This window comes from Natrix helvetica (genome assembly GCF_964273705.1).
Source record: "Natrix helvetica genome assembly, chromosome: 1".
NCBI classification, from domain to species: domain Eukaryota; kingdom Metazoa; phylum Chordata; class Lepidosauria; order Squamata; family Natricidae; genus Natrix; species Natrix helvetica.
In genome coordinates, this window is record NC_138548.1 from 174,138,570 (window position 1) to 174,151,633 (window position 13,064).

At 38.2% G+C, this 13,064-nt stretch overlaps 1 protein-coding gene across 1 annotated transcript in view; it reads left to right on the forward strand.

Moving 5' to 3' along the window:
- Nucleotides 1-13,064, forward strand: part of COL3A1 (collagen type III alpha 1 chain) — a 77,560-nt gene that overhangs the window by 29,640 nt on the left and 34,856 nt on the right. The window contains exons 3-7 of the mRNA XM_081939040.1: nucleotides 3,031-3,078; nucleotides 4,975-5,091; nucleotides 6,684-6,740; nucleotides 9,774-9,845; nucleotides 11,260-11,313. Of these exons, the coding sequence (XP_081795166.1) occupies nucleotides 3,031-3,078; nucleotides 4,975-5,091; nucleotides 6,684-6,740; nucleotides 9,774-9,845; nucleotides 11,260-11,313 (348 nt within the window). The remainder of the gene's footprint in view (nucleotides 1-3,030; nucleotides 3,079-4,974; nucleotides 5,092-6,683; nucleotides 6,741-9,773; nucleotides 9,846-11,259; nucleotides 11,314-13,064) is intronic.

Consider the following 13,064-nt stretch of genomic DNA (forward strand, 5'->3'; position numbering starts at 1 on the left):
TTACATGCATACTTTTAACTTAAGTTTTGAAACTATTTCATAACTACTAGTCTCTTTTATATATCATGATGTCTCACTGCTTCTTTCCTCACAATAGTTTGAAAGTCCTTTGTTAATTTTATTCAGCTAATAAAATAAAAGTAAAGTCCTATGCCCAGGTTAACATTTATGGGAGTAGATTTCACTGAATATAATGCATATTACTTTTCAGTAGATATATAAAGAACTAGTTGATAACCCAGCATTTCCCAGGTATTTATTTATAGGGGGAAAATGTCCGGACCAAATGTAATTTCTAATGTTGGATTTTTCCCCTTACCAGAGAGAGCCCCCTTGTGGAGTACTGTGAAGCCATTACCATGGCAACTCCACTGCGCTGTACAGTAGAAGCCATTTTACAGCTACTGCCCCAACTGTCTGTTGTCCAAGGCAGTGGATTTCAATTCAGAATCCTCAGCAGAGGCTGAATTGTACAGGGAATATAGAAATGGAAGGCTATCACATTTGATAGTGCCAGGTTTAAGGAAATCCATATTCTTCAGAAAAGACATTATGGATTAGATTTCAATTGTTAACTTCTATAAATTACATAATACACTGTTGTTTGTCATACTTTGCATATGTTCATGAATTTTTCACACAAAAGTTTCCTGAAAGAAGGAATATTTATATTTGTGCCATATAATAAACTTTTATTTGAGTGCAAATAATGGAAGGTCCAGGTGCAAGACTTTTACAAAGCTTTTTAACAGGCCTGTCTCAATGGATAGAAGAAAAGCTTCAAGGTAGACACAAATGGCTGAAGTCATTTCTCTTCCCATCAGTGCCTATGAGAAAGCATCACACTAGGACAATGGGAGAAAATAAAATTTCAGCTGCCCAGCTGCTCACTAAGGGAGACTTCTGGATGTCTGGCATCCAATTAGAGACACTGTGACCAAACCTTTAACCAAGGCCAGGCCTGCTTCATGTATTGCAGGGGCCAAGTTAGTTCACATCTAAGCATTGGCTTTAAAAAATAAGCATAATGCCATTATGCTAAATTACTAATTTCTGGATTAAGACGGCAAAGCCTGCCTTCACTTTTTAGCATGAACATACTATGCATGCACATAGACTGTGAACATGTCTGCAAAATTATGCTTTTCACATACATAAGACCACTTGTGTATAGATCCATAGCAGGAATGGCTATTGCAATCTTGCTACATATGAAGGACTTTAACCTGAAGCTAGAAGAGAGTAGTGCATGAAGTCTGGCTTAATCTCCTGGCTTCCCACTCATCTTAATCTCTAGATATTCAGCCTGGAATCTGGAATGGAGATTTGTTCATGGTTGCTCAAACCTGAGTATAGTTTTTCACACAATCTATATGATCTTCATAAATCAGGGTGCTGGATCACATGGAAAGTTGTAACTTGTCCTCATGCAAATGCATTCAAGTTCAAATAACCTTCAGGCCTCCAGTCATGTGTTCTTGGGGAAAGGATAGACTGGGGCCATGTGTAGTGCCTCACACGCTCCCTCCACTCTTTCTCTATAGATTTTTCAGATCATGATAAGGAAATTAAAATAAAACTTTAGGCACTTTCAAGTTGATTAAGTGTGGGTTTTAAAAAAACCTTCAGGATTCATCAGGTAACAACTACAGTATACCACAATCCCAGAGGTTGTGTATGAGGGAATAGTTATCTCTTGTTTTGTACACCAGATGCCCAACCAAACCATTACAAGTTATTCCTGAACTTCTAGAAGATTAGTATAATACAATACAATACAATAGTAGAGTTGGAAGGGACCTTGGAGGTCTTCTAGTCCAAACCCCTTCCTAGGCAGGAAACCCTACACCACTTCAGACAAATGGCTATCCAACATCTTCTTAAAGACTTCCAGTGTTGGGGCATTCACAACTTCTGGAGGCAAGCTGTTCCACTGATTAATTGTTCTAACTGTCAGGAAATTTCTCCTCAGTTCTAAGTTGCTTCTCTCCTTGATTAGTTTCCACACATTGCTTCTTGTTCTACCCTCAGATGCCTTGGAGAATAGTTTGACTCCCTCTTCTTTGTGGCAACCCCTGAGATATTGGAACACTGCTATCATGTCTCACCTAGTCCTTCTTTCTCTTAAGCTAAACATACCCAGTTCCTGCAACAGTTCTTCATGTGTTTTAGTCTCCAGTCCCCTAATCATCTTTGTTGCTCTTCTCTGCACTCTTTCTAGAGTCTCCACATCTTTTTAACATCGTGGCGACCAGAACTGGATGCAGTATTCCAAGTGTGGCCTTACCAAGGCATTATAAAGTGGTATTAACACTTCATGTGATCTTGATTCTATCCCTCTGTTGATGCAGCCTAGAACTGTGTTGGCTTTTTTGGCAGCTGCTGCACACTGCTGGCTCATATTTAAATTGTTGTCCACTAGGACTCCAAGATCCCTCTCACAGTTACTACTATTGAGCAAGGTACCACCTATACTGTACCTGTGCATTCCGTTTTTCTGATTATATTCCATATTCATAGATTATATTGGAGCTGAAACATATGCTTCACCCAAAATGCTATCATTGGCCGAAGTAATGGAAATACTAAGCAGAAAGTGAAAAGGTAAAGGAAAGTCATCACAAAGATGAAAAAGATGATAACCTTCAGTACTGGTTCATTATATTCCTGGGATTAAATTTACACACTTTATAAAATATAAAATATGCAAGGTAATGTAATATTAGTAGCTGGCAACAGCTATTGGGTTTGTAAGCCATACATGAAACACGATCTTCCCAATGTGGTTGTATTCCAAATCTCATCAGCCCCAGCCACCATGGTCAAATGATTGGCATGATAGGAGGAGTAGCCCAGTTCTGGAGAGTGTACGTTATCCCTGCTTGCCCTTAATCATGTACCAATATATCCATAGCATTTCACTCATTTGATTACATCTTTTGTTTTATTTGAAATTCTGGTTAATTGTTTTAATTTGCACGTGTGTTATATTTATTGCTGAGCCTGACAGTGTTTTGTTTTCCCTTCTAGCCCGATAAAACTGTAGTCCAGGGCCCCCAAGGTCCAAAGGGAGATCCTGTAAGTTCAATTAATATATTCCTTTGCTTGTAAATAGAAATGTTTGAAAATACAGTAAGGATGGACAGCTCAATGTACCCTGTTTATGCAAGATATAGTTGTAACATTCCATTAAAAACAGCATGCATTTGTTTTTTAAGGATTTTTTTTTCATTCCAGAAAAGGCATGTTTTAGTATGTGCTTCAATTCAATATGCTCATTTGTTTGGATTGAAGCACATCCTAAAATATGTGTTGTTCTAATATTGGTCCCTGCTTGTATTTTAAAGACACAAAGAAGGCTGAGTTTTATTTTCCCACTTACCAGTTTGTTGTGGCAGTACTGGGGTTTTTCTATATCATGCTATCTTTGTCACAGGGCATTTACTTTGATTGCTCATTAGATAGTTATTCTGATGTGAAATTGAAGGCAATTGGCATGGACATACATCAAGTGTAGCTGAAGTAGAAGGACTGCTAAGGAATGTACCAATTCCAAGGCAACAAGTTAATGGCATGCCTCTTTTCTATTCTTCTGTACTCAAGGTATTGTAATCAAGAGGCAGCACTACCTTGATCTTTCATTGCAGCCAGTACATCTCCACTGCAAAACTATAACCATCATGGTACAAGTTACCCAGTTTTCTATCTCTCCTAGTAACATAAAGTTTGAATTATCACTACAATGTAAACTGATGCCATTCACCATGAATCTTTTTTTTTAAATGATTCCTAAATTGACTTGGGTAGAAGATGCTTTTGGACTTCCTTATGGTCCTGAAGAAGATGGTTTTTATTGGCCCCAGTTTATTGGTCCCATTGAATTCATTATCTGAGTCAAGGACTGATTCTATTTCTTCACCTTCATCAGTATTCAGTTGATATTTATTCTAAAATACTAGGAGATTTCTCAAGGAGAAATCTCCTAGTGCCACCTGATTTGTTGATTAGCTATTAGTCAAAAGACTTCAAGGCTGTTCTGTAGAGAGTAAGGAAGATTATTATTTATGGAATAGATGGAAACAGGAAGGCTCCATTGTCCAGGCAAAAGAGGCTAAAGCACTTTTTAAGTCCAGAATGTCCAGGTAATATTAGGAAGTGGCTCAGGAGTATAACTCCCTAATTTACTGAACGAGGAGGAGGAGGAGGAGGAGGAGGAGGAGGAGGAGGAGGAGGAGGAGGAGGAGGAGGAGGAGGAGGAGGAGGTGGAACAGCATACTCATATTTGCAAAAATTATTATTATAACAAATTTCAATAAAAAGTTTTAGCCACCTTGTGGAATTGAATTCAGTCTACTTAATAGTACTGACATGTTCCTCCCGGACTAATCTGAACAACTTTGGAAGGATACTGTAGCTGTGGTTCATGGACCCACAATGTCATCACAGGGGGTCCATGAAGGCTTGAAGAAATGTTATGATTTAAATTTTGAGTTAGGTCTTGGGAGTCCATAGTGAAGAAAAGGTTAGGAACCACTACACTATAGCATTGATATCAAAGTTGCTGAAACATTCAAGATAATTACCGTAATGGGATTAATCATCTTAATTAACAGCACTCCTCCTTTATCATTCCCAGTAAAGATCATCCAAATGACCAAGGCAATTTTGATGTCAAAACCAACCCTAAACCCAACTGAAATATATCCAGAAAATGAGTGGATCTGATTAGTCAGTACATATGAGCTGATATAACAGACAGGGCAGCTGTTGCATCCTATTATTAAAATGATTGCATCAATCCAATATCAAAGATCTTAGCTCCCCAATTATCTATATTTAATACATGCATATAAGTAGGACTTCAGAGTCATAAAGTTCCTTTTGTTTAGCATTCCATGTATTGCCTAAATAAGAAACCATTTGAGTGTGCATGATATTCATTTTTTCCTCATTTCCCCTGAAAATTTTATTTAGGGCGCACCTGGTTCTCCTGGAAGAAATGGATCCCCTGGACTCCCTGGCATGCCAGGAGACCCTGGTCAACCTGGCACCCCTGGAGTCTGCCAAAATTGCCCAAGTTTCAATGGAAATGTAAGTTACATTCTCTCTTGTCATCTTTTATTTCGCTACTGTGTAAAAGTTAATCTGCAATGCTTGGCATGCCATTGGTCAGAAACACAAAGGGTTGGGGTTTTTTTAAGTTAAATGAATTAAAGGTAAAGGTTTGCCTCCCATATATGTGCTAGTTGTTCCCAACTCTAGGGGGCAGTGCTCATCTCCGTTTCTAAGCTGAAGAGCCAGCACTGTTCACTGTTCTGCTTCTCCTCATGTGATTGCTTGCTTGTATTCTTGCAATCTGGTGGTTAGCTTCCTCCCCATCTGTCCTACCTAGTCACAGAGGCAATCCATACATGGGATCCAGTAGATTACATTGAAAGTATCTCTCACCTCCAAGCAATCTTTACAATGCATCATTTGTCCTCGCATGGCAGCCTCTGGGTGGTGTACAATGCCCACTTGCCAATCTCAGAAGCTTCATTCTACTGCTTCCAAAATGTTTTTGACGTATGGACGGGTGTGCCATTTAGTTGGTCTTTTAGCTTTTTTCTTCCTTTCTCTTCCCACCATGTTACGCTGACATCTTGTAACAAATGTTGTGGGTACCCATTCTGCCTGAATTGTTCAGTTCAATTGAGTACCTGCTTAGCTTGCTGGGTATTGCAGTGGGTTCTCACCCTGCCATTCCATTTTCTTATCTGTTGACAAGCACATCTGAAAATGGTAATTGTCTAACTATTTTGGCCTCTGTTGTGAACTGTATGTCTGAGAAGATAGAGCTCAATCTGGTAACTTTAAGCATAAACAACCAATGAATGGGAGAGGAATTAATTAGTAGCTTAGCTCATAAACAGCAGTTCATTCCATGTTGTAAAAGCTTGGGAAGATTTTAAAATCTTGAAAGAGATCCCACCTGAATGAACTCACCAGTAAATAATGGTTGGGAGTTCCTGTTGCAATTTCCAGCATGCTGTATCTCACCACAACTCTTACATTAAAACTCCATGTTGAAGTTAGTATGACTTTTGCTTTCCAGACCATCTCCTACGATGCAAGGCTTGACACAGATTGAATTGGAATTGAAAAATTCTACCTATCCCCATGACTTTCTCTAAACTGGTATCCTGTCCCCCTTTCCAGCCAACCAATTTTTCACATTTCTTCTTTTTGTACATTTGGGCCTCCTGAAACATTGAAATTATTTTTCTCAGCAAAGCTTGATCTCATTCCTGGAGCAATCTAAATGGAAGCCTTTGGTCACCCAGATGCAACAATTTCCAGCATCCCCAGCCACTGTATCTAATTATTGCTCACAGGTTTTCCACCCCTTGCTCTGTCTCTTCAGTAACTTTCCAAGCTGTTGGGATATAAGTTGCTGGGGTTTATGTTTCCTAATATAAACCCTTAAAATAATTGGGGTTTGATTTACCCACCAGTGCATGAAGGTATGGCCTATGATTCCAAGCTGAGGGGATATCTGATTAAGGGATGAGTATATACTGTGTGTGTGTGTGTGTGTGTGTGTGTGTGTGTGTGTGTGTGTGTAAAACTGTTCCCAATGTATCAATTGCTGACCTATTCATTTATAACAACTACTTCTCTTTTCAATTTGTTTTCTACTGCAGACCTATTCTCCTCAGTATGACTATGACAAGGCTGGACCAGGACCAGGCGTTTTAACTGTAAGATAGCAGCATGACCATTATGCTGCTTAAATGGTTTTTCAAAAAATTGTTTTTCTTTTCTTTTCTTGCACAGGTTCTCTAGCAAACAAATTCTGATTTGTGGTTGCCTAAAACATAACTGGATTAAAGCAGTATTCTCCCTCGGATTTATGATTAGATATACTCCTTGAAACCATTTATCAAACCAAAGATTTACTTGATGTTTCTGCCTCATATTTTTGTTTCTTTTCCTTTTTACATTTTACAGCATCCCCTCAGCTGTTTTCATCACCTGCTTCTTTGTTCCCATGTGTTTCCTGCAATGTTTGCTCTTTCAATTCTTTTTGTCTAGATCTTTCTCCTCTTCTTTCTCCACTGCAACACTTTTCTGGGCTATTAATTGCACAGTATTTGCTATTTCCAGAATGCAGATATCAGTGGGTAATAAATCAACTTGCTAATTGTTTAGCATTCTTTTCACATAGGAGATCTTTTTTTTTTAATTTTCAGCCTCTCTTAATAAATACTGTATATTCGGATCAATCATTCCACATGATGTTCCAAAATAAAGCTATGTTATTAACATGGTTGCAAACACCAAATCAAGGTTAAATGAGACAATTTTGGATTTTTAAAAATTCAATTAATCCGGGATGGTGCTGCCTCTTATATGTTGGTCAATCTAGGCACAGGCCTTGAGATGGATTGGGATGTTGTAGAAGGTAAAGAGAAGGATTGTGTGAAGGTTTTTCCATTTTTAAAAAAAATCGCACTCATTGTTAGATGAATGCCTAAAAATGGGCATTAAGCACCTACAGTTTTCCATGGTGGTATCTATTAGTCACCTGGACCTTGAATACGCTGCTGAGTTTTTCTACAAAAATAAAACACAGCACACAAATTCTGTTCACAAACAAAAATTAATGAAAGCAAATGTTTTGAAAAAAATGTAAAAATGTGTGTCTGTGTTGATATGTGGATGTGTGATATCTGCAAAATCTGTGAAAAGGGCAACTGACCTCACGCTGGGCTATTAAAAGTGCTCTCAACAGACTTTCCTGGTTGTCTACTTCTCTCCTATGTTGTCCATTTGTTACTGTGTTATAAATCATGAAATTCATTTGTCTTCTGTCCTCACAGAGTTTTTCTGCTTTCAGTTCATCCATCCATCCATCCATCCATCCATCCATCCTTCATAATTCATTCATATGTTTCCAGTTGCTCACCATTTTTTTCCTTCTTACAGCTTCTGTTGTTTGTAGCCTACCGCTGGCTTCTGCATCTGAGATGTATGAACCAGAAATGTCGTCTTCTTTCATCTCTTTGGTTGATAAAGTGCCTGAGAGGTGCTGGTGTTTCATGGGAGGGTTTTTTGGGGAATGCATGGCCAGAAGGACTACAGCAACTAGATGCCTTTCAGATATGTGGGACTGTAACTTTTGTAATTTCCAGATAGCAGTTAAGTTATTGAATTTGATATTAAATATCACTACAGAGCATCTAACAGAGGAAGACATCTATGGTTATATCCTACCAGTGGGACTGTATTTAAAAAGAAAAAAAAATGAATGCCCAATATTGATCCTTGTTTATATTTTCTATATCGTTTTTTTAATGGATCCAAGAATGTGTGGCTGCAACCAAAGGTCCTTTCCCTGCATTTCCCCCTTTATGAATCATTTCCATTGGGATTAATGGATCTGTTTGCAAAACTTCAAACTACCTGAGTTGTTGGGTATATAGAGCTCTGGATGGGCATGAATGTATGAAGCCCTGCATGTCAGAAGTCTCAAACCTTGGCAACTTTGTGGACTTCAACTTCCAGAATTGTGGAATTCTGGAAGTTGAAGTTCACAAGTCTTACAGATGCCATAGTTAAAGACCCTGTAGTAGATGATTCAACAGAGTTACACCAAAATTCTAGGACAAGCAGTGACTTTTAATATTTCATTATATCAAGATACAATTGCATACTTTCTGCTTAACAAAATGAGATGATAGCCCTAATCATCTAATGAGTCCTAATGAATCACCTTACAAAATGAAGTCAACCCATTTTTTTTCATCATAGTAGTCCACCGAAAGAAATATTTCTTTGCCCATACATCTCTTATGTCACTGATTTCTTTATTTATTATTTTTAACCAAGCTGTAATTCACATAAACTATTTCCAGCTCTCAAAAATATATTGCTTGTGCTTTAAGAAGCCAGCAGGTTTTAATCTTTTCCCCCTGAAACAATGATAAATAATGAATTCTCTGTTAGTAGACTACTTAAAGTATAACTACATAAGCATTTGGTGACAAGTTGTAGGTTTAGGGCTAAATATCTGGCCTACACATCCCAATTTCTATTAAAATTGTATGTGTTCAATAAAGGTGAAGAGAGCTGGACATTTATTTAATGAACAAGAGTGAACATCTTGCAATCTTATTCAACAAACCATGCAACATTCTTGCAGAGAAGTTGGATATGCATTTTTAAAACAAGATAGAGGGAAATAATATGTAGAGGAAAGAAAATGGCCATGTTACTACCATTTAGAGAGAGAGAGAGAGGAAGAGAGAGATCAAATAACTCATGTTATCCCTAGTGCTCAAAGTTCATAGCCTTATACTACTTTCCCCACATTTTCCAATGAGACAAGCACAGTCCCCAGATGAGGAACTGGTAACTCTACTCAAGTCAACCTGGGGCATGGTACCTATGTCTCACTTCCTAGAATCCATAATTAATCACATGCAGCACACAAATGAACTTGGCTTACCAAACAGAACCTTCTATCTCATCCTAATGGCTGGTGCTGCCTTGTTCATTGCTTTGTAATGAGTTACTTTTGTCTTAACCCCAGCCTAGGAAGCAAAACCAATTGAAACTGAACTGAAATGCTGATTTTATACTAGAGTGGCTCAAGTTAAAAGCATTTCCACTTTTCACATAACTAGCGTTTGTTACAGTACACGCACTGCTCTTTGCACTCTATTTCGATACAGAATTAAAAATTCATTTTATCTGCAATTCATTGCATTGTTTTACAATCTTCCCTATAGGGTGGTGGTGGCCATCCCGGCCCTCCTGGTCCTAGTGGCCCTCCTGGTCCTGTTGGTCAGCCAGGTTCACCTGTAAGTATTTATCATTTCTTTTTCTGCTTTCAAGTTTTATTTTATACTATTGGTTGGTTGTGCTAACCATGTCACTAATAAAGGCAAGATTGTGCATTAAACTCTAAGGAACATAGTTTGAGCACAGCAAAGAACAATACATTCTGTAGCCTTCTGCTATTTAGTAGGGCTGCTGAAGATATTTTGAACCAATACGTTTTCTGAAAGGCTGTCTTGTAGCATAGCTATTAAAGAACCAGCCTTTTTCAGCAATAATAAGGAAAAATATAATGCCCAGTCTGAGGTTTGAAAAGATGTTGGACATTTCAAGTTTTCAAAAAATGCCTTAATACCAAGGTACAAATGATATTTTCCTCAGCTGAGCAGTGCCAAAGGAGGAACGTTTTGTGACAGAGGACTAGAAAACTGTTGAGCACTACACAAATTAGTAAACATTGTTCCTTTGACCTCCCTAGGACAGAAGCAAAGTGGATGCATAGGCTTCCATTATTAAATTAAGTCTTCTTTAGCAAATTTACATTTTGGAACATTAAGTATTTAAAACAAAATAGGGTATTGCATCTGGCTCACTGGCAAACTATAGACTTTGTTAAAAATAAACAGAATTCAGAGATGGGGAGCAGTGGTGGGTTTCCATTATTTTTACTCCTGGTTTACTTGTGCACGCATTCGCACTCGTGTGCTCTCGCAATGCTTCTGCACATGTGCAGAAGCATCCGGGTGGGTAGACAAAGCCTCCCATCCCCACCACTACCTGTTCACCCGATCCAGGCCGGATCGGGAGCAATCCACCTCTGGTGAGGAGTGGAGGGGCTGCTTTTGAATCAATCTTGACTTCTAGAAAATGCCTACACAAGTTTCTGAAGTTTTCTTGGCAAGATTTCAAAAGCGGATGGCCATTGCCTGTTTTCTAGGATTAAGAGAAAGTGACTTGCCCAAGGCCACCCAGCTGGCTTTTTGTGTCTAAGACAGGATTAGAATTCACAGTCTCCTGTTTCTAGCCTGTCACTGCATCAAAGTGGCTCTCATCATATTCAGATATAATGAGAATCAATTCTAATGCAGCCCACAGGACAGGATATTGGGGGGAAGGTTGATTGTATAGTTCTGGCTGCTATCTTGAGTTTTATTACCCCCACCTGGTAGACACCCCTTCCATAGGAGGAGAAAGGAGGACAAAAAAAAACATAGAAAACCATCATTCCTTTATATAGTGCTTTGTACAAAAAAAAAGCAATTACCTATAAGACACATTATATTATTATATGCACAAATGAAATAGAATGGGTTCGTCTGGTCCAATTCCCTATAGTTCCTAAGAATCTGATTAATCAGATAGTGGAAATTTGTTCCAACTAATTGTGGATATGGTATACAGTGATTTAATGAAAGCAACTCCTCTTTTCTTCATTAGGGAGCTCACGGATACCAAGGTGCACCTGGTGAACCTGGGCAAGCTGGAGCTCCTGTAAGTATCAATATTCATTTCTGAAGATCTCATACTATAAAGTATATCATATTGTAAGATAGGCTTGTTTGTGTGTACATGTGTTAGTTATCTAGTTTGAAAAGTAGTTTGCTTCATGAGTTAATGAAAGCATATGCCTCTTGGACTATTGTGTTGTTTAGAGGCCATGGACAACTATCCACACATATATATACAACTGTGTTTTAAAAGTTGTGTGTTTACCAAGGAAGTTTCTAACAACATGCAAGAACTTTTTAGAGCTATGATTTGAGAGCAGACATGGCCTACAATAGTTTGGATCTAAATGTGATAGGGAAAAAAATCTGTAAACTCCACCATTCCAGGTAATAATGGGATGAATACTTAGTTCCATCCTCTCTACAATCTTTTTCTGAAAATATGCCCTGGTAGATTGGAGAGTTTTCCAAAAGGCTGTGATGCTGAATACAACTGGAGGAAGGGTGTTTTGGTGAAAATCTACTCCTCCATAAGTTGAACATTCTGCTGGACATCAACTTTTTGTTTGGAGCAGATCAGATCAGGAATAAACCAAGTTGCTACCTTTTTAAAAAGAAATTATAATGTATATGCTTTTAAATATATGTCCCCATAAGAAAAGAAATCGTTATGTAACAGAATACTGTGTTATTCTATACTTAATTAAATGGAACTATAATCAGACAAAGGTACCTCATCAGCAGGGCCCACAACATTGTTATAATTATTTCATATTTAGTGGATTTATTTTCAAGAATTTGAAATATGAGAAACACATGAAATTATTTCCAGTATTTGACTATTGAAAAGCTAGTTTCTCTTCTAATATAGTTTAATTTTTCATGGCTGTTTCACCATTAATGGGAATTCTTGCTTCACTCCACCACTTAACCCACCGTCTAGACCTGCATTAGTAGGTCTTTTTAGAGGAATGGCTGTTTAAAAATCTGCAGTTTTCAGATCTCTCCTCATGGGAGCACTTTGAGGGTTTTTTTCCCAGACAGCCAGACAAATAATGCAATGTAAAAAAAGGATGAGAATAGGGAGTGGGGCTGGGTGGAGGGGGTTGTAGGCTGTTTTTTTGTTTGTTTGTTTGTTTGTTAATAGGGCATGTTACAACTCATCCTGGGATGGGACAGTAATTTTTACTCCTACTCACCAAAGAAGGGAAGATGTCTGCAGGAATCCACTGTGTTCTGTTCCACAATTTCATTTGCCAAATCCTCAAAAGCAGTTTGAAGAGAAACTGTAATCTCAGTTTTGGGGAGAAACTATAATCTGCAGATTTGGGGAGTGAAGCTGGTAGAAGTATAGAAAGATCATATCCTTGAAATACTTCCAAAGCCTATTACTGTATGTTGCATAATTAGCAAAATATTTAGCTTGCTTGTAAAATCTCACATATATTTTGATATTGTTGAAACAGAAAGTGATGTATACAATCAGCAACTCAATCACTTTGCAATGGCCTAGCAATACAAAAAATGTACTTCCCTCAGATCTGAATTCCTCCGTGAGAAATTTGATTTGTCACCCTACATTTTTATAATTTGGGGAAGGAGGATATGCCTTCAAATCAGTATTTGCCACTGCCGTCTTCCTAGGGGCTGACAGGCAATGACTGAGCCCAGCTCACCCAGATGGTTTTATGCATAAAGAGAGACTAGAACTCATAATCCCCTGGTTTCTCTGAGAGCTAGTTTGGTGCTTTAACCACTACACCAAACTAGCTCACACAAAAAGGAAAGCATCTG